The sequence below is a fragment of the Salmo trutta genome, chromosome 13 (genome assembly GCF_901001165.1).
Source record: "Salmo trutta chromosome 13, fSalTru1.1, whole genome shotgun sequence".
In the NCBI taxonomy this organism is placed as follows: domain Eukaryota; kingdom Metazoa; phylum Chordata; class Actinopteri; order Salmoniformes; family Salmonidae; genus Salmo; species Salmo trutta.
In genome coordinates, this window is record NC_042969.1 from 47,927,882 (window position 1) to 47,944,098 (window position 16,217).

Genomic DNA, 16,217 nt, shown 5'->3' on the forward strand with positions numbered 1-16,217 from the left:
CCGAATGAGAATAGACGACTAGAACGCAAAGTGTATTTGATTTTGAAATGGTCGAATAGCCCATTGGTTTAGCCATAAGCGTATTTCTTAATCCAGAGTGAATATTGATTGATATTGACTTTTATCATAATATCTACTTACTGTAGGCCTACATAGATTGACAGCAGAAAATATGATGTTGAAAGCGGAGTTAAATGAATATGGGAAGACTGGTAGATCACTCCAAGATGTCTGCTGCTGAACTTGTCTGACTAAACCATGTGCCAGTCTCATTTTCAATGAGGGGTTGAGGAGAGGGAGAAGTGTGTGTGTGTGTGTGTGTGTGTGTGAGAACGTACGTGTGTGTGTGAGGACAAACAGCTCTGCTTTCACCTCTATGGCTCTAGCTGTTGGATGACCCCACAGGTGGACAATAAGGTCACACTTGACCTCAAACCACCTTTTTGGATGATGCCTTCAAATGAAATAAAGACACGTTTCTTTGTGACCGTGGATTGTGCATCTACAACACAGCAGAGCCATCCAAATAACTAAAATAACAGCAGAGCCATCCAAATAACTTTATTTCTATATGTACTTCCGAATGGTTAAATGTCGTATCTTCTGTTCTCCTGATAGTGAGAGAAAGCAGCAGTCTCACTTGATCCATTGTTCTCATCCTTGTCATATGCCCTTCAAATCAATGTACTGTATTTGATGTTTGACATGTACTAATTGCCTAACTAATATCCACCAAGCCACTAACCCACTAGTCCTACAGACCACCTCCTATTGTATATTGACCTCCAGAAAATTTACTTACTGACAAAGCACACAAGTAATAATGTATGAAGAAATAAAGATACTTGAATCACCCCGTGCATACATGCATATATCTCATTGATAAGACATATGGCAATGGGTGTGCAGTGACCAGCAGGTTTCGCAGCTTCTATACTAAAGACATTATGGAGATAGGAGGAGGGCAGCCTATTTTTTTTCTCACCGTAGTAACAGTCCCCTGGCAACGGACCAGAGTGCCAATTATTGCTAAAGTCCCCCAGGTTCTCCCATCTCACTCTGTGTATTAGTAGCATCAGCAGCGCCGGGAAAGTTTAGAAGCTTCTCGCGTCAGGGGAAAACGCCATCGCTGACACAGTAAGTCATTGGGATGTGTTTAATTATTCTTTTACCATGACATATTAGATTCCAAGATAGAGCTTTAGAGTACATTTGTGATTTCATTTTGTTAATGTGTATTGTTTTTACAATCCTGTTTTTCATATTTCTGTTACCATGAGTCAGAATAGTGAGAATATTTCAAATGTCTTGATGGCAGTAGATGGAAATGTATCCGCAATTATGAGATGATAGCAATAGATCGATTATATTTTATCAGTGAATTTAGTGTGCAGTTGAAAATAATAATGCAAAATGAAAAAATGTTGATGGTCCTTTAATTGTTTTTTGAATTATAGATGAATTGAGACAGTAAAATCAATAAATGTAGTTATTAATAATTTTCAAGTCTCAGTTCCAATGTAGTCTATTGCAGTATTTCAATAGTGGCTCCTGTGTTGCAGTCATAGCATCTCCCTGTATTTCCCAGGGCTCTGACACTGGCCATATAGGCTCCTCTGCAGGAGGACGGGGGCTCCAAACCTTCCTCCTGCTGGATTAGTGAGAGCGCGAGAGAGAGCTAGAGAGAGAACGAGAACGTGAGAGAAACATAGAGGATTCAGCATGGGGTCCAGCTCTTCTTCCTATGCCCCAAAAACCATATATCTGGATGTGGATGGAAAGGTTCAGAAGGTGGGTTCTCCTCTATCAGGTTTATATTATCTCTATTTTCCCCATTCCTTTTTCAGATCCCCCCCCCTGATTTCTAACTGATACTAATCTCTCTAGATAAGGTAGGTCCACCTCTTTATGAAACCTCATAAAGTAATTGTATCGCTTTTTTTCCCATTCTTTTTATCTTCAAACATTTTCTCGAATTGTATCTATTATTCTCCGGATCAGCCGAGTTAACAGATTGTGCCATCAGCTATTTTCTCTACCGTAGCTAGTCAGCATACTTGAAATTAAGTAGTGAACACCAAGAATGAATCTCCTATTACCTATCCGTGAGTTCCATCCATTTTCATTAGCGCACATCCTGGTTGACCAGAAAATGAGATCCACAGACACAGTATCCATGTTCTTCTCTCTGTGTAAGAGAAGATGTAGTCTGAGCTAGTCAGTGGGAGCATTGGGGTCTCTCCGTGGGGACTCCTGTATCAGAGTTAGACTCTTATCATAGACAGCATCCAAAGTACCTTGTGTGATTACATCTCTTCGATCATTGAGGTCCCTGGCTGCAATGATGGAGTCAACCAAAAGACAGACTGGATGGTGAAATGGTGTCTGTTTTTTTCTAGTAATGGTAGGCTACACTTAGAATACAGTATGGTTTGACTACTGTAAGAATCAGGTGACCAAATCAAGAGTTCACCAAAGTCATATAATCTCTACAGGTGGCTAATGATATTGACACAATGTGGGTTCATTATGGCTCCACGGTTTTTGTTGGTTACCACACACCTAATCTTGTGCACCAGTCATTCTGTGCCCCTTGTTGCCTGTATGCTCTATTTTATTTCTACATTTGTGGTGAAAAAGTTGTGAATTCTCCTCAAAACATGAGTGAGGCGTGAGGCCTCTGAAATAGCTGTGTTTTCAATAAACCAAGAGGTGGTGTGACATTGTGTTTCACAGGTGTTTGTGGCATACTTTAAACGAGCACAGACAGTGCCACCTGTTGCTAGCATGTTCTGTGCCTCCATTGTTTTCTACTCCCCCCTGAGTCTGAGGAAAACTAGAGATGGTCCTGTGTGGCTCAGTTGGTGAAAGCACCGTTGCTTTCAAGGTTTTCGGTTGAATTCGCGCAAGGATCACATACAGGAAAACATATGCACTCACTGTACTGTAAGGAAAACCAGAATTGTTTGGTGGACTAATTCATTATCAAAGGGGGAAGAAACAGAACATGGTATTTGTGAGGGTAGAAACATCACCAGCCTACCCAGTATGTTCTTGTTACTGCAGCTCCCAGGCCATTGCACTGTAATCATGTAATACATATACTGTAACAATAACAATATAGGCTACTGTGTCTCATATTTGCTCTCATCATATGCTTCAACATCGTGGTGTGAGTGTCGCCACCGACCCAGAAGATTGGGTGATCTCGCTCTCTGAGGGTCGACGGGAGTAAATCACTAAGAACTTAAAATGCTATGGGCTCTCAAAGTCTTTAATCAGGTCAATGGTATTCCAGGACGCGTTCTCAGAGCATGCGCAGAACACCTGGCAGGCATATTCACGGTCATTTTCAACCTCTCCTTGTCCCAGTCTGTAATCCCCAAATGTTTAACCACCATCATTCCTGTTCCTAAGAACTCTAAGGCTTCATGCCACAATGACCACCGCCCTGTAGCACTCACATCTGTAATCATGAAGTGCTTTGAGAGGCTGGATATAGCACACATCAAGTCCAATTTGCATCCCGCCCCAACAGATCCATAGACGACACAATCTCAATTGCACTCCACACTGCCCTCACTCACCTAAATATGTAAGAGGAGTACCAACGTGAGAATGCTGTTCATTGACTAGAGCTCGGTGTTCAACACTATTGTCCCCTCCAAGCTCGTCACCATGCTTAGGACCCTGGGACTAAACACCTCCCTCTGCAACTGGATCCTGGACTTCCTAACAGGCCGACCCCAGGTGGTGAGGGTAGGCAACATCACCTCCGCAACGCTGGCCCTCAACACGAGGGCCCCACAGAGGTGTGTGCTTACTCCCTGCTGTACTCCTTGTTCAACCACAACTGCGTGGCCACGCATGACTCCAACACCATCATCAAGTTTGCTGACGACACGACGGTGGTAGGCCTGATCACCAGTCACGATAATACATCCTACAAGGAGGAGGTCAGTGACCTGGCAGCGTGGGGACGGAAACAACAACCTCTCCCTCAACGTCAGTAAGACCAAGGAGCTGATCGTGGACTACAGGAAATGGGTGGGGCAAGCACTCCCCCATCCACATCGACGGGGCTGCAGTGGAGCAGGTCAAGAGCTTCAAGTTCTTCAGTATCTACATCACTAAGAACTTAAAATGCTCAAATCCTCAAAAAGTTATACAGCTGTACCATTTGAGAGCATCTTGACTGGCTGCATCACTGCTTGGTATGGCAATAGTACCACCCTCGATCGCATGGCTCAACAGAGGATGGTAAGGAAAGCCCAGTACATCATTGGGACCGAGCTCCCTGCCATCCAGGACCTTATATCAAGCAGTGTGAAAGGAAGGCCCTGAAAATTGTTAAAGATTCCCACCACCCAAGCCATATAGACTATTCTCTAATGCTGAGCGATTAATCGAAATGTCAGTCATTTTTCCATGTTGGCTCAATTATTTCAATTCCATTTCATTCATTTTGTTTCTGTGAGCTCAATGCACACATTGTACTGCAGTTTCTTTAGAGATTTTTCCGATCATATGCCCGAACGGTGTGATGTAGTAAGGAGCTGTAGTTTCCAACAGGCCAGTGTTCTACATAGTTTAGTGCAGAAAACGTGATAATTAACTACAATGACCATTGTCCATTGCGGGGCTAAACTTCTCCAGTCTACATTTATTTTACGCTTGCTATGTAGGAGACAGAAGAATGCGAGATCAAGAAGTGGTACATAGAGAGCAGTTTCTTCAAGAGGTATCTCTACCTGAAAATACATGATCTAAGTGATTGATCGTTTAGTATTCAGCAGTCATAAAAGCGTGCTGTATTTACCTTGAAGCACTTCTAAAATATTGATTTTGTCAGACAGCATAGGCAGCAGCTCTTTAGAGGTGAGATGATGACTTGGAATGAAATAATAGTCATCAAATAAAACAAATGGAATATACACAACAACTGAAATATTTTATTAAAGTAAAGTAATGTGAATAAATGATAGTTAATAGGTGATGAGCAGGAATGGGCAGTCACTACCATGGGACTTTTATTAATTAATTTAATCTGTGTTGTTACAGCATTCAACCCACATAATGCATAGTGCATTTAATGTTGACAAAAAATTGAAACCAAAATCAAACATTGTGTCACGTCCTGGCCAGTAAAAGGGGTTCTTTGTCATTGTAGTTGGTCAGGGCGTGGCAGGGGGTGTTTGTTTTGTGTGGTTGGGTATTGTGGGTTTAGGTTCTAGTTTTCTTATTTCTATGTTTATCTAGCTTTTCTAATTCTGTGTGAGTTTTGTCAATGACCTCCAATTAGAGGCAGCTGGTTGTTGTTGTCTCTAATTGGAGGCCATATTTAGTTGTGTTTGTTTTCACTGGGTTTTGTGGGTGGTTGTTTCTAGTATAGTCTATGCACCTTACTGGACTGTTTTGTCGTTTGTTTTGTATTGATTAAGTGTTTTCTTTAATAAATAAGAGGATGAGCACTTTACCCACTGCATTTTGGTCCCCCTTCAACGACGAGTGTTACACATTGTGATACTTAAAAAAAATATATCGTTACAGAAACAACCTCTGAAAGCACTAAACACTTTTTGTTCTACCTTGTAATTTTTACATTGTTATTGATTGCTGCATTGTTGGGGTTAGAGTTTGCAAGAAAGGTATTTTACTGTACTTGTGCATGTGACATTAAAACTTGAATCTTCTCTTATAGAATGTTGCATATTATACAATGGGTGGATTTAATCCTGGATGCTGATTGGTTAAAACCCCTTTCCAGCCAATGTCTATTGCAATGTTGCATTTGGTAGCATTTCAAATACCTACTGCTTCTCTAATGGATGTGTCCTCCAATTTCTTTGGCTCATTAAATCTTGAATGCATTTCAGAATAAAAATGGTAAATTCCCTCTGCATATTTAACCCACTTAGCACAAGTGAATTTACTGGATTTTGTTACCTTTGTACACCGACTAGCCTATTTCCTCAAGTCTGCTTTTATTTTGGATTACATAGGGCCAGGCACTTAGTAAGCCCAGTATACTTGTGATGACACAAACCCCTGTTGTTACGGTCGCATAGAGTGGTTCAAGTAGAGACCTGAAAGTGACACATGTCCATTCAAGGGCTCGAGAGTTTGAGGGATTGTCTACTGCATCTGCTTGTGCAAAAGGTCTTCAAGTTGTTGGAGGCTAGCCAACATCGCAAGCTAAGATACACTTTCCTTGACAATGAATCTCAGACAGACACAATATGAAACTAATATGTGTTCCATCAGTATACCACAAATAGGAACAGACGTTGTTTGTGAAATGTATAATCTGTTTTGACATTTCTATGTATATTGCTGTGGTTTACAGAGAATGATACAAACTCTTTCACTGGGTTGATGACGCAAGTATTTGTTGCTATTATGTTGATGGAGTGTCGTATTATCTACGAGTTTGGGTTGGTCCCTGACAAGGGTAGGCTACACTGTGTTGAGTTCACACACATTTTCAACTGCATGCCTTTGTGATTTAGTCCTCAATATATGAACTCATAACATACAGGGCTCACTTGAAAAAGAGATGTGGATCATTATGTGACTTCCCTGTTTAAATAAAGGATAAATACCTTTTAAAAAACAATTGTTTTCTTCCCCCACTCTTTCCACTGCAGACTTTTTTTTTACAACAGACTCAGGTCTCACAGAGAGCAGACTCTTTTCAGGTGGCTTGAGATGCGTAGGGAGACAGACGACTCTCACCATTCGTCTGCCTTTTTTTTCAGGTGGTTTTCAGTCGGCATTGTAGCCCATGTGACATCAAGGAGCTTCTTTGTTCCTCGTCCAACATCCCCAGGTCAGTGACATTTCAGCTGCAGCCGTCTCCTTCCCTCGTTTCTCTCACCATTCTCTCACAGTCACACATCAGTCGAAAGTATGCATGACACACAACACATTTGTTTCAAGTTCACCACAAACTTATCGTCTCTCTATCCTGACTGAGCTTCATGAATGAGAAGTAAACTACAAGTAAACACCAAACGACAAGCTTCGCGTGTGTTGTGTTTTAGAGCATGTTAACAAGAAATGTAGGTTGCATTCTGAATCGATCCCTATATAGTGCACTACTTTGGTGCCCTGGTCAAAAGTAGTGCAATTTGGGAATAGGGTGCTTTCTGTAACGCATCCTTATTATTTATTATTGTTGTTCCCCCTCCATAGGAATACTGCCATCATGATGGTGGATCCTGAAGGGGCCCTGGTGTCCATAGACCCGACCATGCCTACCAACTCTCCCAAGTAACACGTCACCTTTACCCTAATCACCAAATCTCAATGATACAGTATTTGCTCTATTGAGCTCAGTCATAGAAAAGCATTGCTGACCGTTGTTAATCCAAGGAATGCATAGCCTATGTACTATGTGTAAAACTACTTTTCAAATGTTATGTAATCAACGACTTGATGAATGATGTTGGAATGTTACTGACATGTTTTTACAGCTCCTTGTACAAAGTCATTTCTTTGTCCACCGGTCAACTAGGAGGTGAAGTACCAACATGATATTTCAAATTCAGCAACACTTTTTAACCTTTGACCTTTTAGATCTTAATTCATTCTTACTCACATAACTCACATTAAGCTATCACAACAAAACTTAAAAACAACGTTAAAACAACTCTGGGTACTAAACATGATTTTTGATCACTAGAGTGGTTTCTTTTTATTTGTTTGCGCCCACAGAGAAAGAAGACATGTTTCAAAACGTGTTATCTCAGGTGGCAGAGCAGTTCAGCAGGTAATTGGCGTGTTTATGTTTCACTGCAGACAGAAGCATTCCGCTTTAGCCTTTTCCCTTCCGCAGAAATACCTCCATGACACCAGGTCCTTTTCAAACAATCCTTTTCACGTATTTTTTTTGCAGGGCTTTCCGAATCAACGAGCTGAAAACTGAGGTGACCAACAGACTGGCCATGTTGGAGAAAAGAGTTGAGTGTATGTGCAAGGTTTTTTTGTTTGTTTGACTATCGGTGTGTTTCTCTCTTTGTGTGTGTGTTGCTTCACTGTTACTGAATTCACCACTTTATGTACTAACAGTCGTGTTGTCGTTACAGTGGAGGGACTGAAGGTGGTGGAGATTGAGAAGTGCAAAAATGACCTAAAGAAACTACGCGATGAGATGACATCCAGAGGAGGAGGGAGGTATGGTGACCTTTGACCTAAATGACACTCACCAAGCCATGCTTCAGATTTCTTAGGATATTCTATAGTAAGAATTTTATATTGGTTTTAAAATGTTGTTCTGATTCAGAGGAGATTAATGATATAAATATGATGTGTTTGCTCCCATCTCTTCAGAGTTGGGAACTGTCCCTGCAAATACAACTTCTCAGACGACGGGAAGAAACTTAATCCCAGACGTGACGTCCCAAGTTATCCAAAGGTACGGAATATGGGGATTCTAGTAATATACAGTAGGCTATACGTTTTTTTCTCTCAAGCCTAAAGATATGAATCACTTTGACATCATTAATCCTAAGACTGACGCTGTGATTTCTCTCTCATTTCTACAGTACACCTTATCCCAGGAGACAATTGAAGCACTGAAGAAGCCAACATTCGATGTCTGGCATTGGGAACACAATGAGGTTAGTTCTCTTGAGATTTATCTATCATCTGATATCTATCATAATTCCATCCAGGCCTATATAATCACATTTTTGTAGTAAAACATTTTGAAGTATTTTCTTGAGTTGTGAACTTAAAGGAATGCTACACTCAAAAACGTTATTTTAATATTTTGTTCATTAGTCTAATTGTGCATGTCAGCAATCATGTTTTCAAGATAGAACACTTGTTGTGCTTTATGATGATGCGTGTAGTATTCTTTTAACTGTGTCTTTGATCGGTGGTTTAGATGCTGAGCTGCTTGGAGTACATGTACCATGACCTGGGACTGGTGAAGGAATTCAACATGAACCCCATCACGCTTAAACGTTGGCTGGTAAAACCGTATAAAAGCAATTATCTCAATGTGCAAGTGATATGCAATTGATAAGGAACAACGGCTTCAAAGAAGGGAACTTAAAAGTATTGATGACTATTTGGATAGTTTGATTGACAGCTTTCTTTCTCACAGCTGGGCATTCAGGAGAACTATCGCAGCAACCCGTTCCACAACTTCCGCCACTGCTTCTGTGTCAGTCAGATGATGTATGGCATGATAAACCTGTGTAACCTGCCGGTAAGAAACGACTGTACTAATATAATATAATGCATGCCATTTACCAGACACACATGGTCTATAACTGGTCAGGTCAGGTGGTCAGGAAATCCTCCTGGCACCTCGTATTGGAGATTAGAGACATTAGCACGTTCTGTGTGTGTTCCTCAGGAGAAGATGACTCTGACGGACATGGGCATTCTCATGACAGCTGCAGTGTGCCACGACCTGGACCACCCCGGCTACAACAACACGTAAGCGCCCAAAGGTTCCTACGCTGCGCCTCAGTTCCCACTGCTCTACAGCCTTGACTAGATCTCTGAATAGATGTGGATGACAGACACAATACAGATGTTTTGGAACTCCTTAAATTCTGTTATTACATCGTGGAAATGGTCCAATCTATGCTTCCAGTTTTGATGTAAGGTCGGGAGTTCCGTCCTGACCATGTGACATGGCCAGGGTGAAACTCTGGGTCCTGGTGATTATAGGCTTCCCTGGTCAAGTCATGTTGTCAAGGAGAACTGATTCATGTCACAGAGGTTTATTTTGCTTGTCAGGTATCAGATCAATGCCCGCACAGAGCTGGCTGTGCGTTACAACGATATATCTCCCCTGGAGAACCATCACTGCGCCGTGGCCTTCCAGATCCTCTCGCTGCCCGAGTGCAACATATTTGCCAACGTCGAGTTGGAGGCCTACAAGCAGATCAGACAGGTAGGTGGTGACCTAGGCCAATGCACAGTGATTCTTTCTGCATACCTGTAAGGGGTGCGTAACTGGTGGCAGGGAAGTCAGACGCAGGTGAGCAGAACTCGGTAATAGCCGGAGCAGTTTAATTGCAAAAACCAACGGCATAAAGAATAACAAACATGGGTACAAAAACACGACGCGCACCAGTAAACATGTGCACAAGCACGTACGACAAACAATTCCACACAAAGACATGGGGGGAACAGAGGGTTAACTACACAATACTTAATGAGGGAAATGAGAACCAGGTGTGTAGGAAAACAAGACAAAACAAATGGAAAATGAAAAGTGGATCGACGATGGCTAGAAGACCGGTGACGCCGAACGCCGCCCGAACAAGGAGAGGAACCGACTTCGGTGGAAGTCGTGACAATACCAAATGGCACCCTATTACCTACTTAGTGCACCACTATTGACAGAAGTAGTGCACTATGGGGCGGCAGGTAACCTAGTGGATAGAGCTTTGGACTAGTAACCGAAAGGTTGCAAGATCAAATCCCCGAGCTGACAAGGTAGAAATCTGTCATTCTGCCCCTGAACAAGGCAGTGTTCCTAGGACGTAATTGAAAATAAGAATTTGTCCTTAACTGACTTGCCTAGTTAAATAAAGGTAAAACAAATATATAATAATATAGGGAATAGGATGCCAATTAGCATACAGCCTTTGTCTTTTTGCATTTCCTTCTCTCTAACTAACCACAAGATGTTTTGAGTTGGCCTAAGGCAGGAGGGGGATTTCATAATTTGTGATGATTCCATCTCCTTTTACAGGCCATCATTACCCTGATCTTGGCCACAGACATGGCCCGGCATGGAGAAATATTAGACTCCTTCAAACATAAAGTGGACAGCTTTGACTTCACCAACGAGGAGCATGTCACATGCGTACGTATTGTACATCACATGACATCAACTGACTATGTATACTGTACATCAAGATGTGCCAAATAGGCATATCTTTGTTCTGGTATAGCCTCAGCAAACGACAGAAACTAGGAGGGGTGCTCTATAACAAAGACAGGGATGGAAAAATAGGGCATACCCAAGAAAGACTTTGTGGCCTGGAGATACACTATATATACAAAGGTATGTGGACACCCCTTCAAATTAGTGGATTCGACTATTTCAGCCACATCCGTTACTGACAGATGTATAAAATTGAGCACACAGCCATGCAATCTCCATAGACAAACATGGGCAGTGGAATGGCCTTACTGAAGAGCTCAGTGACTTTCAATGTGGCATTGTCATAAGATACCACCTTTCCAACAAGTCAGTTCATCAAATTTCTGCCCTGATAGAGCTGCCCCAGTCAACTAAGTGCTGTTATTAAGCACTAAGTGCTGTTATTACGCACTAACAGCACTAAGTGCTGCCCCAGTCAACTAAGTAAGTGCTGTTATTGTGAAGTGGAAACGTCTAGGAGAAACAACGGCTCGGCCGTGAAGTGGTAGGCCACACAAGCTCACAGAACAGGAATGCTGAAGCACATACAGTGGCACGTAAATATTGTCTGTCCTCGGTTGCAACACTCACTACTAAGTTCCAAACTGCCTCTGGAAGCAATGTCAGCACAAGAACTGTTCGTCGGGAGCTTCATGAAATGGGTTTCCATGGCTGAGCAGCCGCACTAAGATCGCAATGCCAAGTGTCGGCTGGAGTGGTGTAAAGCTCTCCGCCATTGGACTCTGGAGTAGTGGAAACGTGTTCTCTGGAGTGATTAATCACGCTTCACCATCTGGCAGTCTGGTTTGGCGGATTCCACGACAACACTACCTGCCCGAATGTATAGTGCCAACTGTAAAGTTTGGTGGAGATGAAATACTGGTCTGGGGCTGTTTTTCATGGTTCAGGCTAGGCCCCTCAGTTCCAGTGAAGGGAAATCTTAACGCTTCACATACAATGACATTGTAGACGATTCTGAGCTTCCAACATTGTGGCAACAGTTTAGGGAAGGCCCTTTCCTGTTTCAGCATGAAAATGCCCCCATGCACAAAGCGAGGTCCATACAGAAATGATTTGTTGAGATTGGTGTGGAAGAACTTTACTGGCCTGCACAGAGCCCTGACCTAAACCCCATCAAACACCTTTGGGATGATTTGGAACACCAACTTGCGAGCCAGGCCTAATCGCCCAACATCAGTGCCCGACCTCACTAATGCTCTTACGGCTGAATGGAAGCAAGTCCCCACAGCAATGTTCCAACATCTATCAGAAAGCTTTCCAGTAGATTGGAGGCTGTTATAGCAGCTAAGGGGGGATCAACTCCATATTAATGCCCATGATTTTGGAAAGAGATGTTCGACGAGCAGATGTCTACATACTTTTGGTCGTGTAGTATATTATGTGATTGTAATAGAGTTAAGAACGTACTGTAACCTCACTCCACAGCTGTCTTGAAATGTTGCAGACGGAGATATCGAATCAGATATTTTTTGATAGCTCGATCGGTTGGTATGTTGTCAAGGAGGGCAGTCACGTGTGTCTCCAAGCAGAGGATCACTGGTTTAAGCCCGATACAGGGACAGTGGAAGACAGGGCCAGGGACAGTGGAGGACGCTAAACTGTTAGCAGCACACGGATGTCCGTTTCATGATGTCAGTCCGGTCAATCCTATGGAATAAAGCCAGAGGGTTCTAAGATAACGTGCCTGTGTTAACCTTCAGTGCTCCAAAGCATTTTACCACAAGTACAGTGCCGTGAAAAAGTATTTGCCCCTTTTTAAAATGTTCTCTACTTTTGCATATTTATGATACTGAATGTTATCAGATCTTCAACCAAAACCTAATATTAGATAAAGGGAACCTTATTAGGTTTTGGTTGAAGATCTGATAACATTCAGAATAAAAGAATATGCAAAAATAGAGAAAATCAGAAAGTGGACAAATACTTTTTCACGGAACTGTAGACCTTTCCTGAAAAGACACACTAGCTAGCCAATGCTAAAAACTATGGTTGTGTTGCCATAATGCATGGTGAAAATGACTCGTTATTCCTTGTCTGTATGTGTGCAGCTGAAGATGGTTTTGATCAAATGCTGTGACATCTCCAACGAGGTCCGGCCAACGGAGGTGGCCGAACCCTGGGTGGACTGTCTGCTGGAGGAGTATTTCATGCAGGTGACCTCAATCAAGTATAATCATGTCTAATAATAATAATGTCTAATAATGTGTAATAAGAAAGTCTAATAATAGTGAGTCTAATAATGTGTTGATTGGAATTTTGGAGTGAAAACAGGCTCAGCTGCCACTCTTGAAGTTGTGCATGCCATCTTGGCCTTCATCAGAACGAGTCTGTCGATAAGAATGATGTCATGAAAGAGTGGGGTGACATGTACAAACCCTCCTGTCTCGGGAATTGACAGAGTGACAGGGAGAAGACTGAAGGGCTGCCCGTGGCTCCGTTTATGGACAGAGACAAAGTCACCAAGCCCACTGCCCAGATCGGATTCATCAAGTTTGTCCTCATCCCAATGTTTGAGACAGTCCTGAAGGTAGGCGTGTGTGTTTTAACTACAAAGCAAATGTCACAATATAGACATAGTGTGTAAGTACAGTATGTGCGTGGCAGTGTTGGTGTTTGTGCACATGAGCGTGTGTGCATGTGTGCTGCCTGTGAGTGTTTGTGTGTGCTTCCGTTTGTACACGTCTCTTATATTTCATGACCTCTCGAAAACAATGCCAGTGGATAATTGCATATTGACTAGAAAAGGCTGCTGTCCTGAATACCTACCAACCATCCTCCCCTGTGTGTGTTGCAGCTCTTCCCCCAGATTGAGGAGATCATGGTGCAGCCTCTGAGAGACTCTAGAGACCACTATGAGGAGCTGAAGCAGATCGATGACGCCATGACAGAGGTATGAAAACAGGTCACACTTAATAATTACAATGTCCTTCAAGGTTGGGGTCAATTCCATTTCAACTCCAGTCAAATTCCAATTCTCGATTTTCCTTGTTGAAAAACATTGGACAGAATTGGAATTTCTTATTACTCAGCCAGGGTATTTGTATCCGGGGGGGGGGGGGGTGTCCAACCACTTTCTAACATAAAGGTGTGTCTTTTGTTCAATGAGGCACAGAAGAAAAAAACGGAAAATATGTCATTAGGAGGGAAGAAGAAGTAAGCTTTGCTGCTGCTGCGAGCACAGTGGTACTGTGTAAGTAACTGACTCTGATTGGCCTGTAGTGTTAGTCCTGAGTGCCCCCTCTCTCTTCTGCCTCTCTCCAGTCTGCCAACAACAACACTGCTGCAAGCTAGTGAGCTAGCTATAGTAGGAGCACAAAGTTTTTTTCTACTACGACCGCACAATATTTTCATCACTCTGAATTTGCTTTCGAAAAAAGAACTGAATAAACAAAAAGAATCAGCTCAACTCTACTGCATTCAAAATTTTTGTTTTCACAAAAATAACAACAGACTCTTGAGTACTTGGAACCACTAGCAAGATTAGGCTCTTCTATTGAAGATGAGGTTTATAGTTAAAATATTCAGTTCTATAGTTTTCCCCTCCAATTTGCACCAATCAGTCCTGGCCCTTGGGAGGGAGGGCACTCACCTCAACACCAAAAACGAAGCGGGTCATTTACATAGACCTGCAGCCCAGTGGCAAAAGCAAAGTGGTGAAAACGTTGTGCTGTCTAAACGTTATCAATGTGTGTAGTGGGATTCTTCACAAACTCATTGATAACGTTTTGACGACCGAATAGTATCTTCCCCGTCTACGATTTTACAGTTTTTCTCTCCCATTGCTGTGTGTGGTATTGCAAGTTCATTGTGTGCAAGATTTTCCACAGCGAAGAGCATTGTGATGGATGGAGCCAAATCACAATCAAGAATGCTTTGTCCTCTTAAAGCACATTGTGTGTGTGCGTGTGCGTGTGTGTGTGCCACTTAATCATAATCCTGTCTCTGGAGAATGCAGTCTGATATTCTGAGGTGCTTGTTTCATTTTAGGGCTCTGGCTCTCGTTTTATGATCCAAAAATTCAAAAAGGTCGTGGGTCGCCCTGATCTGCGTCTTTGAAGACAAGATGGAGGGTGAAAAGAGTTCTCTTCTACACACTGAGCCAACCTCAGACTACATGAAACCCCCTGATTGAACTCCACTGTTTTGTTATGGACATTACAGAAGGACAATGGCTCTGTTTCAATGTCCACACTAGCATACTACTTAGGAGGAATTCATGTATCAGGGACATTGGAATATAGCCAATGTGTGTTCTTGGTGTAGTCTGTATTTTTTATTCATTTTTACTGTAATTTCTGAAAGCTAATTGGTCATTGTAGGTATCAATTACTGTGTTCACACAGGCAGCCTATTTCTGATCTTTTTGCCCAATAATTGGCAAAAGATCTGATCTGATTGATCAAAAGACCAAAAATGTGGAAAATTGGTCTTTCTGTGTATACGCAGCCTATCATAATTTCTGAGTGACAATTGGTCATTATAGGTATCAACATGCCATATTTTCTGCTTTCTGTTTTTAGTCACACTTGTTGGTGTTGCCTATTACAAATAGCAACTAAGTTGTATGCTAGAACACTCTATTTTCCTTTTCAGTCCTCCTATTCAAATACAAAACTGTTTCTGAAACCGTTTGAATAAATTGACTCTTGATTTAAACATGTCAAGTACACAGCATATTTTAACATAATTCTGAGGGTTAAACATTATTCCAACAAATTCAACAAATTATTCCCCAATGTGTGCACTGAATTAATTTACATAAATTCATATTTTGAGGTTTGTGTAATAGCACATCCATTGTCGTGCAATATATTCATTCTGAGATACATGTTGAAAGTTATTACAAAAGTATTTAATTACAATCTAAAATGTTATTCTTACATTCTATTTATTTTTGCATAGCACATCCTACATAAACTGTGTAAAATACAGTACAGTTGTAAAACATATAACATCCTTTTCATATTACATTTGTCACCTAGTAATAAACTCCACCAGTATTTTGAAAAGGTACAGGTTATTAAGAAGAGATTAACATGCACAGTAGTGTCTGATTTCCATCTCAGAATGTAATTCTCATCGAAGGTTCATGAGTCATGCCATTGACTCTTCTCTGATTGGTGCAGGGATGAATGAACCAATGGGAGGTCAAGCTCGGGAGTCTTTGAAAACGTATGTACTTTACTTGATATCTGTATTCTATTGTTTATGCTTCGTGCACAATACGGATGGCCCACACTTATGCTTGGATTTCCTACTCATTGTCATTTAGGAAAACCATTTTAAGAGCGTAGTAGCCTAT

The 16,217-nt window shown here is 41.8% G+C and overlaps 1 protein-coding gene across 3 annotated transcripts; it reads left to right on the forward strand.

Annotated features, from left to right (window-relative positions):
• The first annotated feature begins 976 nt into the window (after positions 1 to 976).
• On the forward strand, positions 977 to 15,571 carry LOC115205888 (high affinity cGMP-specific 3',5'-cyclic phosphodiesterase 9A). 3 transcript variants are annotated; one of them, XM_029772300.1, is made up of 20 exons: positions 977 to 1,137; positions 1,589 to 1,791; positions 6,759 to 6,829; positions 7,195 to 7,272; positions 7,476 to 7,519; positions 7,717 to 7,771; positions 7,898 to 7,968; positions 8,088 to 8,175; positions 8,332 to 8,416; positions 8,547 to 8,621; positions 8,891 to 8,977; positions 9,113 to 9,217; positions 9,368 to 9,450; positions 9,757 to 9,913; positions 10,721 to 10,834; positions 12,964 to 13,068; positions 13,314 to 13,442; positions 13,710 to 13,805; positions 14,022 to 14,105; positions 14,903 to 14,978. In XM_029772300.1, the coding sequence occupies exons 2-19, from the start codon at positions 1,723 to 1,725 to the stop codon at positions 14,070 to 14,072; spliced, it is 1,563 nt and encodes a 520-aa protein (XP_029628160.1). In that variant the 5' UTR covers positions 977 to 1,137; positions 1,589 to 1,722; the 3' UTR covers positions 14,073 to 14,105; positions 14,903 to 14,978. The 3 variants fall into 3 exon arrangements, with proteins under 3 accessions (XP_029628160.1, XP_029628162.1, XP_029628159.1); XM_029772302.1 differs by having other exon boundaries at positions 14,028 to 14,105; XM_029772299.1 differs by lacking the exon at positions 14,022 to 14,105 and having other exon boundaries at positions 14,903 to 15,571.
• The last annotated feature ends 646 nt before the right edge of the window (positions 15,572 to 16,217 follow it).

Excerpts from the sequence above, each read along its gene's own strand:
- LOC115205888 (XM_029772299.1), top strand. The coding sequence starts at position 1,723 with ATGGGGTCCAGCTCTTCTTCCTATGCCCCAAAAACCATATATCTGGAT. Across the intron at positions 9,914-10,720 it reads CCTACAAGCAGATCAGACAG|GCCATCATTACCCTGATCTT; the intron begins GTAGGTGGTGAC and ends CTCCTTTTACAG. Across the intron at positions 13,806-14,902 it reads TCGATGACGCCATGACAGAG|GGCTCTGGCTCTCGTTTTAT; the intron begins GTATGAAAACAG and ends GTTTCATTTTAG.